This window comes from Triticum aestivum, chromosome 3B, assembly GCF_018294505.1.
Source record: "Triticum aestivum cultivar Chinese Spring chromosome 3B, IWGSC CS RefSeq v2.1, whole genome shotgun sequence".
Classification (NCBI taxonomy): Eukaryota; Viridiplantae; Streptophyta; class Magnoliopsida; order Poales; family Poaceae; genus Triticum; species Triticum aestivum.
Window position 1 is genome coordinate 738,329,765 of NC_057801.1, and position 18,421 is coordinate 738,348,185.

At 44.6% G+C, this 18,421-nt stretch overlaps 2 protein-coding genes across 4 annotated transcripts; one reads left to right on the plus strand and one right to left on the minus strand.

Moving 5' to 3' along the window:
* Positions 1 to 9,788: 9,788 nt before the first annotated feature.
* Positions 9,789 to 15,253, plus strand: LOC123072093 (phosphatidylinositol transfer protein PDR16). Of its 3 annotated transcripts, none has more exons than XM_044495650.1 (5): positions 9,789 to 10,090; positions 14,015 to 14,282; positions 14,382 to 14,635; positions 14,729 to 14,853; positions 14,979 to 15,253. In XM_044495650.1, exons 1-4 carry the CDS (start codon positions 9,989 to 9,991, stop codon positions 14,843 to 14,845), a joined length of 741 nt encoding a protein of 246 aa, XP_044351585.1. In that variant the 5' UTR covers positions 9,789 to 9,988; the 3' UTR covers positions 14,846 to 14,853; positions 14,979 to 15,253. The 3 variants fall into 3 exon arrangements, with proteins under 3 accessions (XP_044351585.1, XP_044351584.1, XP_044351583.1); XM_044495649.1 differs by having other exon boundaries at positions 14,729 to 14,850; positions 14,976 to 15,195; XM_044495648.1 differs by lacking the exon at positions 14,979 to 15,253 and having other exon boundaries at positions 14,729 to 14,969.
* A 1,063-nt stretch (positions 15,254 to 16,316) lies between these two features.
* LOC100415892 (alpha/beta-gliadin clone PW1215-like) lies at positions 16,317 to 17,103 on the minus strand. Its single transcript, XM_044495651.1, is given in 1 exon segment — positions 16,317 to 17,103. A coding segment is annotated over 1 exon segment (552 nt). The 5' UTR covers positions 17,030 to 17,103; the 3' UTR covers positions 16,317 to 16,477.
* Between the last annotated feature and the right edge of the window lie 1,318 nt (positions 17,104 to 18,421).

The following is an 18,421-nucleotide window of genomic DNA, read 5'->3' on the forward strand; positions in this document are numbered from 1 at the left end:
CACGTCGGACGTGCACGTGTACAGCCACCTGGATCCCATGGACACCACCTGGACAAAAGGAGTGCATGTGTATGGCCACCTGGAAGTGATCACAAGAGTGACCAGCAGAGGCGCCCTCGCGGTGGCCGGTGGTGGAATGCAGTGGCGCTACGCGGTGCGCTCCTGTCGGTGACATCATGCCTTCTCCCTGTCGGACGGCTGTTGGTCTGCACCGCACAGGGAAGAGTCGAGGGCTTGCGATGGAGAATGGCGAGGAGGGATGCGCCCCCCCCCCCCCCCCCCCGCCAACCGCCGATGTCGCAGACTTTGAGGTCACTGCCCACGGGGAAAACAGCATGCCCGCCGCCTGTGAGGGAAACTGCATGCCCAAAATCCCCGACGCAGTGGACGAGATCGAGGTCCTTTGCGCAGCGAAGGGCAACTTGGAGGAGCGGCAGCTGCAGACCACGCATCTCCCCCACATGTCGACGCGCTAGGAGGCCGCGTGCAGCAGCCTGCAGCCTCACCGCCGCCGACACGTGGCGGGTAACGATCCAAGACAGAAGCGGTGACGACGACGGCGGGGACTTGATCTGTTGGATGTGGACGCCCTGGGATGGCGGCGGCGCTAATGGGAACAAGGTCGTCGTAGTCACGTCGTAGGGCATCCCATACTGGGCGGCGGAGCTAACCGGCGGTGGCTGCTGCGGTGGAGCGCCGGGCGTGGCGGAGGCCGCCAGGAGCGGCGGCTGCCACTGCAGCCAGGGCTGGGCGGTGGTGGCGATGGATGGCAGATGCAGCGGCCCAGCAAGCGCCGCGAAGGCCACCTGGTGCGGCGGTTGCCACGGCAGCCACGGCGACGCGGGGGTGGCGATGGGCGGCGCAACCGAGTGCGGCCCGTAGGACCCAGCCAAGAATAGGTGGATCTCCTGGATCGCCTGGGTTAGGTCCCGCAGCACCCCGGACACCTCCTCCGGGGTGAGGATGGCGGGGGCGGGCGCGACGGAGGATCCCGGCGCGGGCAGGAGCGGGACGACGGTTGTGGTGGTCGCCGAAGGCGACGAGGTGACCGGCAGCGGAAGAGACGGGCTTGGCGACGATGAAGACATGATCGAACCGAAGCTAGCTGATACCAAATTGTTATAGCGCTGCTAGAAGGAGGGCGCGAGAGGGCCGGCCGGGGGCCTTTTGCCCACGACCGGGCAAGAGGGTAGGGATTTCCTTCTTAATTCTTGCTTGATTAGATTGATAGCAAGGTTTACTTGACCCCTAAGCAAACGACCCTTATCTCTAATTAACCCTAAGACTAATGGACCCATTAGGCCCATTACGTACTCTAACAGTATGCTATTTCAATGGTTCTTCTTCCCCGTACAGCATGTGGATGTGTTGCGGCTGTGTGAAGAGCTGCTCCTGTACGGGATCAAAATCCAACAGATCTGGATAGAGATTCGAACCTGTATGCTTTTTCAATGATTCTTCTACCCCATACAACATGTGGATGTGCCGCGGCTGTGTGAAGACCTGCTCCTTTACGGGATCAAAATCCAACAGACGAGGATAGAAATCGAGATCAAGATCAAGAGAGAGCCTGTAGATACGGGAAGGCGGCCTCGTCCATCCGTCATCACACTTGAGGAAGACGGCCAGCGGGAAGCCATAGCGGCGGAGGAACACCTCGTTGTGGCTGGTTGAAGTAGACGTCGAATTGTGTGGCGCCGCCTGGTGGGGAAGGGAAACGACGGGTTCCCAAGGAAGGTCGTGCCCCTCGGTTACAAACTGTTGCAGCTCTTCACTGCTGAAACGAAAAGCATGGGAACTGGAGTGATTTTCTCCAAAATACTAACGTTTTCCTAAGCGAGCAAGAAACTATCCTTTTATTACGAAGAGAGGTTGAGCTTTGATCGGCCATTACGTTTGGATACAGACCTGCTGGGAATTAGATGTAACTACATGGAAAACAAAGGAAGTGATGCGTTGATAAAAAACCTTCGAGGGGAAGAAAAAAATACCGAAGAAATGAAGTGACGTGGCTGGAATTTGCTGAGGTGGCTAGACGATGATATGGACGGGCTGCATGTTACGAGAATAGGTAGTAGTGGGAACAACTTATTAAGAATGTAAGATTAGATCTGGATCTCGATCTGAAGCCTACTAACAACATCAAGACACACTAGATTCATGCAACCTCTAAGTAAGGGCTAAATCTCGCTGATGGCATCAACCAAGGTATTGGACGAAGCTGGTCTCAATGAATTGAACCTAGCTAATCGTATCAACAAATGTATTAGATGAAGTTGATCTCAATGAATTGAACCTAGGCAGAGTAATTTCTCAACATCTGAAGAATCAATCTAATATGAGGGATCTTTTTTTTGGGCTGTGTGCATCCATAATGTCTTTACAACATTTCGTTGTTATAGAGGCTGGGTGTAATTGATATCTCCGTGATATTAATATATTTCATTCATCAAAAAAGCCTTCCTTTAGCTTGGTGGAACATCATCACGCTTAAACTTGGGCATTGACCAGCCCGGGCCGGGTATTACGCTAGGCATTGCATAGCCGATCCCAAAATCCCAAGCCCGCGCCTTAGCAGACCCAGCTTATGACTCAAACATTATCTACTTATCGTATTAAAAAATAATAAAGAAATATACTTTTAGGATTATATAATGTTATAATAAACCTATTTAAAAAATATGCCTAAAAGCATGGTTCCCGGTCCTTTTCCAGGTTTTGGGCTAGGTTGCTGGCCAGAAACCAGGCTGTCGGGCCGAGCCACCCATTCCCATGTTTAATCCCACCACACGTCAATGCACACGATCGCCCCTCGAGAGCTCCTCCTTAGCACTCAATGCGCCACATAGCGAAGCAGTGCTCACGCGCATGCTCGCGTAGGCCGGCCCGACAGCGCGAGGTCGCTCGTTCGGTTGCCCCTCGCTTGCTCAGTAGTTCGTCCTGATCGAGTGACAACTAATTGCTCACTAGTGGAAGATGTTGACTTCTCTAAAAAAAACTGGAGAGGTTGATTGATGGACCAATTGATAGCTCAACCTTTCGTAAACAGGTTCATGAATTCATAAAAAAGAAAAAAAGGAAGGTCAAAAAATTCCAAAAGCCCACAAGATTTTTTTACTAATTTAAAAGAATTTCATGAATTCGTTAAAAATTCAAGAATTTGATACATGTTCGCGAAAGCGAGAAATTATCACGAATTCAAAAAATGTTCATGAAATTCAGGAAAAAAAAAAGATCATGAAAAAATTGATTTTATTTTGCAAACTCGAGTTTGAAAAAGGTTTACCAATTTGAAAAGTTAGCAGTTGAAAAATAGTTCTCAGATTTGAAAGAAATACATAAATTTTAAAAAGTTCAACAATTTTAGAAAAATCATGGATTTTAAGAACGTTTGTGCTTTGAAAATAGTTCATGGATTTGAAAATTTTCATAAATTTGAAAAAAATGCGGTTTCAGAAATGAATGTGAATTTAAAATGTTCGCAGATTTCAAAAGGTTCGCAGATTTTTATAAAACCATGGATTTGAAAATGTTCACATTTTGAAAAAAAAGGTTCATGAGTTTGAAAAAAAAATACGGCCCAAAAAACATTCATGAATTTGAAAAGTTCCAGTTTGAAAATTTTCATTAATTTGGGAAAATGTTCACGGACTTATAAAACTTTCACGACTCTTTTTTTAAAATTGCATCTTGGGAAAGTTCATGAATTTGAAAAAAAAAATTAGAAAAAGGAATTTGAAATAATCAATTTTGAAAAAAAATCCATGAATTTGGAAAAAGCTCACAAATATGGAAAAGTTTAGGAACTCTATAGTTTTCCATGAATATTAAAAATTCTCAAGCATTGATATAAACTTTATGGATTTGAAAAATGTTCAAGGTTTCAAAACAAGTTCAGGGATTTATAAAAAAGAAAATAAAAATAAAAATAAAGAGAAAAACAAACAATAATACCAAAGAAAACCGGCCAAACAAAGCCAAAAAAACATATAGGGAAGGTGCCTATTTTTTTAGAGTTACATTTGCACAACAAGTGGAAATATAACTAAGTAGGCATATGAGGTAATCTGTCCCGGTGGTTGAACTATTGGAACTGAACCACGGGTTCTGACTTAGAATATGGGGGGGGGGGGGGGGGGGGTGCGCCGGTTTATAGAAATGCCCTAAAGGCGCCAATATGTTGGGTCACCCCTAATTATAACATGAACACAATGCTCCCAACAAATGTAAACATGACCCATGGCCCAACTATCTATGCCTATATCTTGCCTCCTCCAAGCTAGGCGCTCACCCAAGCCCCATGGGATTGGTTGGCCCACTATATATAGATAGTTTTGTCATTTGGAGTAGTCTACGTTTGTTTTTCCTATATAATCAAATACAAAAATAAAAAATATTTTACTAACTTTATGAAATGATTATCATGTATTAAAAGAAGCTCAAATTATATTTCAAAAACACAGTTTTGTTAAAAAACTGAAATTTATTTGGCGTGTATTTGAAAAATCATTCGTTTGTATTTCAATGATAGCAATTCAAAAAAAAACTTCCTCTGTTAAAAATGGTTCATTATCTATTTAAAAGATATTCACAGTGTAGTTAAAAAAGTTCACCCCGTGTTTAAAATTGTTGATCCTCTGTTTGGGAAATGTTCATACTATAGTGTAAAATAATTGTTCATCAGATGTTTAAATTGTAATCATCTATTTGAAAAGGTTCATAGTGTACGTCAAAGAAAATAGTCGTTGTCTATTTAAATTATGCATAGTGTTTAAAAAATACATACATTGTCTTTTAGAAAATGTTCATTGCACTTTGAAAAAACATTCACTGTGAATTAAAGAATTATCCATTGTGTATTCAGAAAATGATAACACTTTATAGTTGAAAAATCTTTAATGTGTATTAAAAATCATTCACCGCATTTCATGTATTTGTAAAATAAAATTGATGCAATTTTTTAAAAACATGTACAATTGTTTTAATAATGGGTTCAGTCATTTTAAATAAGTTCATACAGTATTTAGTAAACAAACCTAAAAAGAAAAGGAAGAAAGGGAAAAGGAATCCACAAAAACAAAAACAAAAACAAAAAAGGAAGAGATCAGGAATATTCTATTCAGTACTTAAAGCGCTGAATACTTGTGTTTAGTACGCATCGCTCACAAGCTTTTCAACATGTGTGTTTCGTGGGTGGTCCATTTAAGCTTCCAACCAGTCCCGATGTTGGAAGGCTTTTTGATGCTTCCGGTACAATTGTTTTGGTGTTTTCTGCTGGGGTCTTCGCTTTTTGTTACTTGTTTTTGAATTTTTGGTACATTCAAAAACATCATTTTTCCTGTTTCCTTTTAAAAAACCAGAATCTTTAAAATAATTATTGGAAATTCATGCATATTTCAAATTAGTGTACATTTTTCAAATTTGTGAACTTTACATATGTGTGAATAAGTTTTTTTAAAAATTCTTCAATTTTTCTAGTCCATGATTTTTAAAAATATGGTATATATTTAAATTCATGGGTGTCAATAGATGTCATAAATTTTTTTGGTTCGTGAGCTTTTTTTAATTCGTTAAAATTTTGAATGGAGGATTTTCCTTTTCACTAGTGAGCTAGAAAAGGAAACACACAGCGGAAAACTAAGTGTGATCACTATTGGGCCCCTGCCCATTTCGTATGTGTACTATTCGACGCCTGAAGCACCAAATAGGCTCCCCACAAAACCAAAGTTTAACACCAATGGACTGGCAGACCCTATTCTGCGTGTGAAACTCAGAATAATAGGTAATGAAGCACCCGCCCGAGCGCTGCACTGTTATAGGGCTGACACATTTTGCGGTATGCTTTCCAGTGGTTATTTCTTTTGTTAAGTACTTGGTTTTGCTATCTTTTTCTAAATTTTATTTCTTTGTTTATTGTTTTATTTTCCTTTTTTATTCATTTTTTCAAATTCGTGAACTTTTTTTTAATTCACCAGCATTTTTTGAATGCCATAGAGCTAGTTCTTCAAACACATTTCAAATGCTTCCTACAGAATAGTAATTTTCTTATAACAATGCCCCACAGTATGTGCAAGAAAGCCTTTGTAGACTAATTAGCTACCCTACAGAACATGCAATAAATCATGACATGGTTTAGCTAATCAATGTTTTCCTTGCAAAGAAGGCTAAGGATTTATATTAAAAACTTCCAATGATACAAGCATCGAAAAAAAGGAAATTTCAACCAAGTTATCACAAAGCCAAACAAACTCAATCTTCACCATGAGTCGAAGGCGTACCGGTACCGCCATTGCCGCTCAATTATCGGAGTCGGCCCAACATTGTATCTCGGCGTCGAGAAGTCGTCGCCCTAAGGTCCAGCTAGACCAACACCCTAGAGAAGAAGTCGCCATCAAAGAAGACTTGCATAAATTGAAGATCGGAACCAAACCATCTCATGAACAAAACTTCCCTCGGCATCACAACGATAGAGAGAGAACCGCTATGACGGAGTGTGAGAACAAACCATCGGAGAGTGATTTCTCGCATTATAAGGACACACATGGGATAAAAAGAGGGCACACCCTCGTCTCTTTCACAAAACCGGTCAGGGAACATCACCCCGATCTCCAAGGGTCGGTCGTCCGCTATCGTGGTCGTTACCTCAACACCAACAAGACACATGAAGGTCCCTCCCAGACCTAAAGGACGCGAGACGATGTAGAAACCTCCTCCTAGATCCATCACTGATAGTTGAGAGAACCACTGCTTCAGTGAGGGATCCGAGGGAAACTTATTCGATGTCGTTATCGCCATGGATGGAGCCAGAGTCATGGATAGTGAAGGACCTAACAAAGACACCTGACTACCGAAGACACGAAAACAAAGTAGCGGTGTTCCCCTCCCACTGCCACTAGACCAGTCGATGGAGGTGAGGGGACCCTAGTAACACGTAGTTTGGGGCGCATGTTCCTTGTTGTGGCGGCTAGGCCATGACCTAGGAGAAATAATAATTCAGTTTGTTGACGAACTTCATTAGTTAATCAATAGTTATTGGTTTAAAATTTTGTAGTGGGTTATCTGACTTTGTAGATTACTTACTGTCCTCAAGAAAACCCTAGGTCTAGCCTTCGGTGGTTGTACCTGGCAATGGTTGCTCCCTAGTCGTTTTTCTTGTTGAAGACATTGTTTGAGAGCTTCTCACGGGTGAAAAATTAGGATCTGACCATGCTGGTTAGACCGGACGACAACGCTGTTTGTGCACTGTTACCTTTATGAAGGCGTCGTTTTGGAGAACCTTCTTTGAAGTCTAGGCGTCATCCCCACTAGTCATGCTCTTGCTGCTGTGAATCTCTATTTTCTTTGGTTGTGTGCATCCTTGATGTTTAGACCTGGGTGTATTTGGTACTAAAAAAATCTAAGCAGTGTTGTTGCACAACCTGGGTGTATTTTTTTTAGAAATGGAGAAGGACCCCCGGCCTCTGTATCTGTACGATGCATGCGACCACTTTATTAATTATTCTCACAAGACCTTACAAAGTCATACAACAGTAAGACTAAAGCCACCGTCTAGGCAACATCTGTCGCTACTCCTATCCAGTTGATGAAATGATGTTGATAGTCTGGGCCTAATACCAAACAGACCTCGCAGCCAAATCTAAACATCTAAGACCTGAGGTCCCAACCAGGACGCCTGCCGGGTATGGGGAACCTATCAGTCCGGCGCATTCCTCAACCAGGACGCCTGCCGGGTATGAGGCCGCCACAACCACCTGCCACCAATCCATCTTCAGAGCTGTACTGTTGCATCTACCGTGCCAGGTCTCTCTGCCATCGACGCCACCACGACGCCAGACAACGTCGTCCTCCTGCGCAAGTTCATCCTCGCACATCGAACGCCGAATCTGCACCGCGCCACGCCGTTAAGATCCGTCGCCATCAATGTGTAGGATGAAGCACCACTCCACGAAAGAAGCCGCCCGCTGGTCCCGCGAGAATGAGTGCACCTCCAAGAATGCCGCCCCCAAAGGGGTAATGACACATGATTGCCGCCAACATCCGATCAGCTGATCTAGGGTTTCCCCCGGAGGTATTGAGTGGAGCTGGGAGCTTCACCTCGATGATGCCTTCATGAAGGAAAAGATGATAAGGGCATCGTCATCACCGGCTCCAGCCATCGATCGAAGACCAGGTTTTCACCCGTTTCCGTCCCAAGTAGTCCACCTGACAACCTGTGCATCGTCTCGACCGCCTTCAAAGCCCCAGATCTAGCTGCCTAGATCCGGCGACCAACCGGAATAGCAGTGCCACCGTAGGAGCCCTGGCGCACCGGCCACTGCCTGAGTGTGCCACCATTGAAGCCTAGGAGGAGGGCTCCCACCCTGCCTCGCCAAGCCGCGAGAGCCGCTGAGATGGATCCCGCGTGCTCATCACCGTCTCTGATCCGAACCAATCCGTAGATCAGATCACCGTCATGCCGCCGAGAGCCGCCTTGGACAGGGACTGCACCACGCCATGCCATGGCGGGAAGCCCTAGTTTCACCGGCCGCCACCATCCAGGGCCGCCGCCCCGGGATCCAGACCAACTCCGACGAAGAAGAAGGCCACCACCACCAAGCCTAGGGCCGGCGCCCCAGACATCATCGTGTTGCAGATCAAGTCTAGGAGCAGTGCACCGCTGACGGTGATTGAGATCGGTATCACAGCTAATTAGCCCGACTGAGTCAAGGCCAGATCCGCCGTTGCTGGTGCCGTCCTCCACCGCCGCCGCCGCACCACATCCATGTCGCCGCCGATCTGCGCCACCGTCGCCGATCTGACCGGAAAGGAGCGCCGCCTCCCAACTAGATCAAGATCCGAGGAGAAAACCGCCGCCGCCGCCACGCCACAAGGGCTTTGCCCTGTGACGCCTCGGGCGACGACGGCGGAGGGGAGCGGAGGTGAGGCGCTGCTGTAGGAGGAGGGCGGGGGCTCCCCGGTGCGGGGCGGCGCCGCCGCACGGGGGAGGAGGAGGGGGCGGCGGAGGGGGGCGGAGGTGAGGCCTAACGGCGGAGGGGAGCGGAGCACCTGAGTGTATTTGGTATCATCTGATATTAATATATTAATTTTATCAAAAAGAAAAGAATAACAGGAGTGCAGATCGGGTTATCCCAGCCAAGCTAGGGGGAGTCATTCATGGAGATGCAAAAAAAGTGGGGTCGATCGACTTTGCGTCGCCCCTTCAAGTTGGTTGTAATGGGAAGTATCATATACTAGTATCATGCATATGATACTAGTCTATGATACTACACATGTAATGCATAGTATCATATGTTGGTATCATAGAGGACTATATTTATTGTCATGCATGACACAAAGTAGCACATCATTTAATATGATACGGTATCATGATATGATACTCAAGCCTCTCTTTTCTCATTTAATTCTATGTCACCTCATCAAAACTGCTTAGTTGGCATGCATGATACTATCTATGATACTCCCATTACGGGCAGCCTCATGGTAACCATTACCGAGGCAATTGAACAGTATCTAATTTTTATTTAAAAATATATATACACTGTCTTTGTTGGTCGTATATTCTTGAGGAAGTCTTGGCGCCAAATATTATGGGCAGGGAAAGTCCTGGCCCAAAAAATTGGGTAGACATTTGATGGAGAAAACTTTGGGTCCAGAATAAACACACCCCACACCAGAGCTATCGCGATTGCTGAGTGCTGACTAATGGAAGAGAAAAAACGCAAGAAAACAAATTAAGCCCACGAGAGGACAAGCCGGAGAAACGAAGATTCCCTGCACTGCACACCTCTCGCTCCCAATATCCCACCACGGGTCTCCCTCCGATAACATCTAGTCAAGCTCGTGCACACCACTACTATTCGCCTCCTTCCCTATCCCACTCCGCTACTATTTGAGTTGAGATCTTTCTCCCCTCCGGCCTCCAAGCGGTGCTCACTCACCTTGCCAGTAGGTCGCATCCCAGCCCGCCTCTCGTTGAAGAGGGAGATCGATGGCGAGCAGCGTGGGAGGAGGAGGGGACGCAGGGGAAGGGGAGTGGCTCAAGGTGGCCGAGCTCAAGGCCATGGCGGAAGCCCAGGACCCGCATGTCAAGGTACACACGCAGCCGGTAGCTCTTTGACAGATGAATCGTCGGTTAACTGTTAATTCTTCTTCTTTGTTGCTCTGCTTTACGAGAGGATTTCTCTGCTTTCTTAGTTTACTGGCGATGATGTGCAATTAACCGTAGTTGCTAAAAAAAATGTGCAATTGATCTAGTGGTTTGCTTTCCCCGCCCGGCCTCGTCGATCTGTTCCTAGTGACCGGTCAGTTTCATGTTTCCTCTGTCTAGGGTACAGCTACAGTGCTACATACAGAAGTAGTATTAATTAGTTAGTTTAGAGCGGCAACTTGCCCCCCTTCTACAGCAACATATACCGCTGATATGAAGGGACATCTATTAATACTAATACGATACCAAGTACACTTGGACTTTACCTATGAGACATGCACTGCTAATATGTTGGTGTGCCTAGTACTCAATTTTTAAATATAAGTCTTAATAAAGATTTTAATGTGGATTACATACGAATCAAAATGAGTGAATCTACACTCTAAAATAAGTCTATATACATCCGTATATAATCTTTATTGAAATCTCTAAAAAAACTTATATTTAAAAATGAAGAAATTAACATTTTTTTAAGAATAGTAAAGAGATCTCAACCACCCCCGTTGAGGTCTCTGGGATCATGGGATGGATCCGATAACTGCCACATGTGTGGTGTATCGGGTAGTTATGCCACACGTCTCGTGTGGCATGGACAGCAATCAGCCCATACACCTACGTGTGGGCAAAACAACTAATGCCCACACACCTCTTTTTTTCCCTCCCGAACCCTCTCACACGCGTGCGTGTGGGCGAAGTTGATAACGCCCACACGCCCGTATGTCAGGCCTCGTACCATCTTGGTCCCGCACGCCACGCGTGACGCCCACCGCGCGTCCGCAGTTGCCATGGTCCAGACCCTCGTCCATGTTCGTTTAACTGCAGTTGCCATGTCGCTGAACTACAGTTGCCATGTCGGACAACTGCAGTTGCCATGGTTGCTCAACTGCAGTTGCCATGTATGGTCTGATCTAATGTAGTTGCCATGATTTCATAACTTTAGGAGTTGCCACATACTAACACTAGGCAGTTGAGAGAGTTGACATGCTAGGGCAGTTGCCATGTAAAAAGGAAGAGTTGCCATCTGCTTACGTGCACGTTAGGGCAGTTGCCATGTACGTGCACGTTGGGGCAGTTGCCATGTACCATGCAAAAACACATGGCAACTCGGTAAAATAGAGTTGCCATCTGCTTACGTGCACACTAGGCAGTTGTCTTGTACCCTGCAAAAACACATGGCAACTCGGGTAAAAAAAAAGAGTTGTCACCTGCTTATAAAGCACACTAGGGGCAGTTGCCATGTGCGTGGCAAAAACACATGGCAACTAGCAGCTTGGGTGTGGAAGAGAAGACGGGCGTATGGGCAAAATGGCAAACGCCCACACACCAGCCCTTGTGCGTGCGTGAAAACTGATGTGTGGGTGAACTGCTAAACGCCCACACATCGGCCCCTCCGTATGGTAAATCGGATGTGTGGCGAACTATGTCACACACCACACACACGCTTTGTCCTACGTGGCGTAGAAAAACGATCGAATTGTGCCAAGATTCATGCATAAAATACCTAACGGTCATCGTTGCGTGTGGTTAGCTGATGGGCTTCATCTTAACAAACTGATCAATATCGTTGACTAATCATATACTACTGGTAAAATAAAAGATATGAGCATGCTGTGTACCACTTCACATCTACCAGGCCACGTGAAGCATGGCCCTTGTGGTTTTCTATCACAAAGGAATATGCTCGATCACGAAAAAAAGGTAAACAAGCCTTTATCGATCGGACCAAGTGACCACGGTTGATTTAGCTAAAATAAACCATGATACATTAGCGGGGCTGAGCTGAGATGCTTCAAGGATTTGTGCATTAGGTCTTGTACAATGCTAAATGCTTAGTGGATGCTTAAAAAAAAAATCGGATTTTTCTGAAGCACCAGTATCTATTTCTATAGAAAAGGCGCCTAGTTAAGCGTACCCAGTACAAATAAACACCGGTGCTAAAAAAAGTCCGGTTTGTTTCTCTAAACACCTCTCTTAAGCATCTTGTATTGTACAAGGCCTTAATCACTCGATGCAGAGGTCGAAAGTGTCCCACGCGCAACACTGTTAATTAAATATCTTACAGTATCATGAAAGGCCGACCTGAGATTTATGAGGACCAGTACTTGCGGCACTGAAACTTCTCGGTTGACTGGGAATTTTTTTTTTCCACGTCAATGATTTTAACCTTCTGAATCTATATCCAACATCAGTCTCGAGCAAAATTACCACATTTTCCAAATTACATGCATTTTCAGTTGAGAGGAATCCATACTACAACACCTGACTCTTTCATTTGTCCAAGATTCAACCCTAAACTATCAAATTGGCTGGGAATCAACCCTCCCCTCTACTCAATCTGGTTTTCATTGAGTAGGAATTGTTTTGACCGTTGACCGGCCACTTCCCTTTAAATTAAATTTTGTTAAAAAAAGAGAATGTGTCCAGATTTTTATTAAACAAAATCTGTAAAAATCAGCACAAATATTGTGATCATTCTAGGAAGTTTTCATATTTTTTCAAACATATATAAAAATATAATTAAATTACATTTTCAGAATTTTTTTGGTCACATTTTCACCAAAAAATAAAAAGTGTCCAGCAAAAATTAAATCTTTTTTCTAAAATCAACGCTAATATGGTGATCATTTTGGAATTTTCACATATTTTTTCCAAACAAAATTTATAATACACTTAAATTATATTTTCAGCCCCTTTTCGGTCAGATTTTGACCACAAAAAGTGTCCAAAAAGAATTGAAAAACTCCCGCGGAATCACCATCATATAGTGATCATTCTGGAAAAAATTCACACTTCTCTTATATATCTACACTTCTTTAAAAGTACACTTAAATTACATTTTAAGCCCCCTTTTGGTAAATGTTTGACTAAAAAATGAAAGTCTCAATACAAAATTGAAAAAATATTATAAAATCAACACAAATATAGTGATCATTCTGGAAACTTTCAAACATTTTTGGTGAACAGAATTAAGAATTCCCGTAAAATTTGACCAAAAAGAAACTGAAAATGTAATGTAAGTGTTTTCTCAAAACTGTTTGGCAAAAATGTACTAGTGCTATATTTAAAAAAAAAGATACTGTAAACCCAACACTAATATATTGATCATTCTGAGAAGTTTTTTGAACATTTTTTCCTAACAGAATTAAGAATGCCCTCAAAATTTGAACAAAAAAGGGAGCGAAAATGTATTTTCAAATCTGATTGGAAAAATGTGTGAAACTTCCCCAGAATGATCATAAAATTAGTATTGATTTTACAGGATTTTTTTTTAAAAAAAATGGACTATTTCAATTTTTTGGTCTAAAAAAATGGGCCGAAAATATAAATTTAGTGGTTTTGCTTATGTGGCTGCTGACTGGGATGCCGACTGGTCGGTCGATCTGCCCAAAACCAGGGCTACTTAGAGAAAATCAGTTTGAGGAAAGGTGGGGTGGGGGGGGGGGGGGGGGGGGGAGGGATTTATAGCTTCTTTTGACAGTTCAGGGTTGAATCTTAGATGAATGGAAGAGTTAAAGATTGCAATATAAACTTCTCTTCTTTAGATTCAGAAAACGGTCTGCTAATGTAGGCCTGACAGCTGCTTTAGAATGGCAAACCCGTGGAAGTAAGTAATTTTGGTTCTGAACTGTAGGAGGTGGACAAGGCGCTCATGGTCTGATGGCTGCTTTAGAATAGTTCATTCAAGGCTGTAATATGAACTTCTCATTTTTAGTTTCAGAAACGTGCAGCTAATGTAGGTCTGATCTCTGATGGCTGCTTTAGAACGGCAAACCCGTGGAAGCAAGTAATTTTGGTGCTCAACTGCAGGAGGTGGACAACATGACGCTGCGGAGGTTCCTGCGCGCGCGCGACCACGACGTAGGCAAGGCCTCGGCGATGCTGCTCAAGTACGTGGCGTGGAGGCGGGAGGCCGTGCCGGGCGGCGTCGGCGGCGTGATGCCGACCGATCTGGTGCGGACGGAGCTGTCGCAGGACAAGGCCCGCATGGGCGGCGTCGACCGCGCCGGCCGCCCCGTCCTGCTCGTCTTCCCCGCCAGGCACTTCTCCGCTGACCGCGACATGGCGGAGCACAAGCGTGCGTGCATGCACATGCTCCAGATGATCCCAATTCCCAAGTACTATCTGCTAATGTAATGAAACTTGATCACCATGCATTGTCGTCTCTTCTTTGCAGGACTTGTCGTGTACCTGCTGGACAGGATCAGCGCCAGGATCCCGCGGGGGCAGGACAAGTTCATGTGCATCGTGGACCTCAAGGGGTGGGGGTACGCCAACTCCGACGTGCGCGCGTACATCGCGGCCATCGAGATCATGCAGAGCTACTACCCGGAGCGTCTGGGCAAAGCGCTCATGGTCCACGTGCCCTACATCTTCATGAAGGCCTGGAAGATGGTGTACCCCTTCATCGACACCAACACCCGGGACAAGGTGCGTGCGTTATCTCTACAACTGAGAACCGATTGTTCAAAATGAAGATGTCAGTGTTGCTCTGCTTGGTTAACTGTTTGCGCGCGCATGCAGTTCGTGTTCGTGGACGACAATAACTTGGAGGAGACTCTGCAGCGGGAGATGGACGAGAGCCAGGTGCCGGAGATGTACGGCGGGAAGCTGCCCACTGTCCCCCTCACCGACGACTAGCTAGCTACTCCCTCCGTTCCGAATTACTTGTCTTGGATTTGTCTAGATACGGAGGTATCTAGACTCATTTTAGTGCTAGATACCTCCGTATCTAGACAAATCCAAGACAAGTAATTCGGAACGAAGGGAGTACAACGTACGATCGATCCATGTACCTAGTACCGAGACAAACAAGGGCTCCTGTGGATGTAATTGGGGGAGAGATGCGCTGCTAGCTCGCACCGTCACTGTCTGTTTTGTAGGATAATTTATGATCAAATTCGGTATTTTAGAATGAAGGCTCGAGACGAAGCGCTTTCGAATTAACGAAGTCATTGACCGTTCGAACAGGCTCTCGCCCCGTTTTTTATGTAAAGCAAAAACACTACGGATACATGACCGAACGATACAATGCAGTGAGGAAGTCCTCTGAGAGAGCAGGTCCCTAGATAATAACAGGCCAACATAAACGCATGCGACTTTGCCGCCGACACACTAGCACAGGACTACCCAATTACAAAGCCATGATACGACCTAGGACACCTAGCCTCCACGAGAACGCCCTCAAGAGGGGAACGCGAGCACCGCCACTGCCAAGCCCGAGGTGGACAAAGTCATTGACCGTCCATGGAGTAAATTATAGAAAACTACCACATTTATGGACCCTAAATCAAAAACCACCGGATAATGTCTTTCTTTCCAGAAACCCGCCAGTATTGTGCTGACAATTTGCCAAAAACACTTAACGCTTGATTAGCACCTATTGACGCCAAATCTGATCGGTGGGTCCCGTCGATGGTGCCATGTAGGCAACATTTGGTTCCATGAATTGTGAGGCTAAGGAACCTAGATGAAATTGACCAAACAAATCGAAAATATGACAAAACACTACGTCATGGATGTGGCCTACTTCCATGACGGTCGGACATTCATCAAGGATGGTGCTGAAATTGTCATAGAAGTGCCCACACATGGCCCACTTAACTTATATGACAGAGTTGGTTGCAGTTCTATGTCGGTTTTTCTGGTTCCGTCATAGATTGTGTCAATCTCTCCTAGAAGTGCACATATACATGCCTGGGTTTTTTCCTCGTCAAGTCATTTTGTCATAGATATCACCATATGTTGTAGTGATGATTGATGAAATTCATTCAAAAGCAATTGGTCTCTCTCTAAATCAAAAATAAAAATATGCCGTGCACCTCATTGATAACAACGAGACAATATTACTACTTAGAACAAAATAAAAATCATGTAAGAAGTTCAAAACACACAAGGACGCTATTAAAGAGTTATTTGTGGTTTGTCCTTGCTCCTTTGATAATACTTAAAAATTTATACAAGTTTCGCGACAGTTATGTTATGTTCAAATTACTACACTACATAAAATAGCAGATTACTACACTACACAAATAGCTAGTTAATGCATAATAGTATTGTTAGTGTGAACATCTCAACATGGGCTTGAGTGAACTCAAACAAAGAAACCATATGCAAACAAGAAATATGCTTGTCTTTTATTTCCAATTAAAACTAGTACATGTCAGGTTCGCACACGGTAGTGCATGACACTTTATTTGTCGTCGCTACATCAATCGAACCATCGACTAAGCAACGGCAAACAATCGATCTATCTAGAATTATAGCTCTTGTTCAGTTACCAAAGAAGCCGCCAAATGAGCCGGTGGTGGTGGAGCAGTATTGTGAGACATACGCACCGCACGCCGTTGGTAGTGTTTGCAAGACAAACGTCCTTATTGCCTAAAATGGAGGTTGGATGGAGCCCTGGCCCGATGGGTATTGTTGTTGAGGTAGCTTGAACGTGCCCACGCCCCATGAGTATTGTTGTTGTTGCTGATGTTGCTGTTGCTCATGCAAAATAATGGCATGCGCGACACTATTGATGGCCAGGCATCGTGATTGCTCAGGGACCTGCCTGAACTGCTCACAACACTCTTTCCGCATCACCGCACAAACATTTTCCTGCAATATTTGTGACTTGAAGGACGGTACCAGTATGTTGCACTGCATCAACAGGACATCCCTGCATGAGATCAATTGTTGTTCAAAAAAGGACTGAACGGTTTTCTGTTGTGGTTGCTGTGGAAATGATTGTTGTGGTTGATCACTACGTAGAATATCGGAGTTGGCGGGTTCAATGGTCGCCACAACGACAAGGAGGGCAAGGACGAGGAAGGTCTTCATGGTGGATTTGTGTTGGCTACTGCTCGATTGGCTTTGTTGGTGTGCTCTTGCTATGTGAAGGATGAATGATGGTCATCTTGAGGCATGCCTATTTATAGATGCCATGGAATGTTCTCTTTCACTCTTTGCATTTGCTTTTATTAAAAGTGTTTGGATGCTTCCCGAACTGATAGTTTCGTATTGTTTGTGTTTGGTGGCACTACTTATTACATGTGTATTCTTGGATGTTCATTAATCGACTATTAGGAAAGCTTGATAACCAACATGCCTCATCTTAATCACTTTACATGTCAAACACTCATCTAGATTGTATAACTTTCTGAAATTAGTTTGTAATGTTCTGCAGGTTGTTACGCGTAAACCAGATAGGCATGGCTTGCACCGAACTAACTTTGTAATTTTGTGTGGCATGTTAAGATAGATGGGACTAGTAATGTAACTTGCTTTGGTAGAGCATGACTCATAAAATTGCTTTTACACATCAAGGATTGTAATGTTGTGCATGTTATGATATATAGAGCTGGTATGATGGCCTATTACCAAATCCAATCCTTTTTTCATGACTTTCCATGTCATATCACGATAACATAGGGTAGCCACGACAAAGGTGGAGAAGGTACTAGAAGCCACGTAACTCGAAAACGAAGATATACAAAAGGAGGGTACAATCGCCATACGATTCCATGAGAATTATTGATCCGCCGCTTCATCTCATCGTTTGGGAGTCGAGGCAGCGGGGTGATCTCTCTATTGTGACAGTTGACGGGTATTTGCTCAATGATGTGGTGACAAAGAGCTAGGTCCCGATGCTATCTGAGCTAACTACCTACTTTTTGTCGCCAGTGTAGCTCGAGATCATCTCTGCTAAGAAAGAGATGCATCGGAAGTCAATGAGGGGAGTGCATGATGAGGCGTTTATGTTTGCGTCACACCAGATGTCATGGATGTTAGAGAGATGACAGGCAATTCAGCTCGACGAAGAACGAAAAACAAGCAGGAGACACGAAATTTAACGTGGAAAACCCCTCCGGCACAAAGGGGAAAAAACCACGGGCGCCGGCCAGCCAAACTTCACTATATCGGGGAAGGTTACAAACGCCGGGGGTTTACAACTGATCAACATATCCCGTGCGGCGGCTTACAAGTGGTATATATAACATGTGACCTTGGTCAATATTGAATTTGGAGCATATAACATAACAATGGAAGCCGGCGTAGTCGGTGATATTGTACATACGTTTACGTCCGTGTCACACCGCTAATATGCTTGAAGATGTTTCACAAAGTTTAGTGAGTATATGTTGTCTATCTCGTGTTATGTACAGTACATCTACGATCTACGAAACGTATTACTGCTTATATGTGTGTAACTAAATATCGAATACTCGGTCT

Coding starts and splice junctions, on each gene's coding strand:
- LOC123072093 (XM_044495650.1), top strand. CDS start 9,989: ATGGCGAGCAGCGTGGGAGGAGGAGGGGACGCAGGGGAAGGGGAGTGG. Junction 14,283..14,381: donor CGACATGGCGGAGCACAAGC/GTGCGTGCATGC, acceptor TCTTCTTTGCAG/GACTTGTCGTGTACCTGCTG. Junction 14,636..14,728: donor ACACCAACACCCGGGACAAG/GTGCGTGCGTTA, acceptor GCGCGCATGCAG/TTCGTGTTCGTGGACGACAA.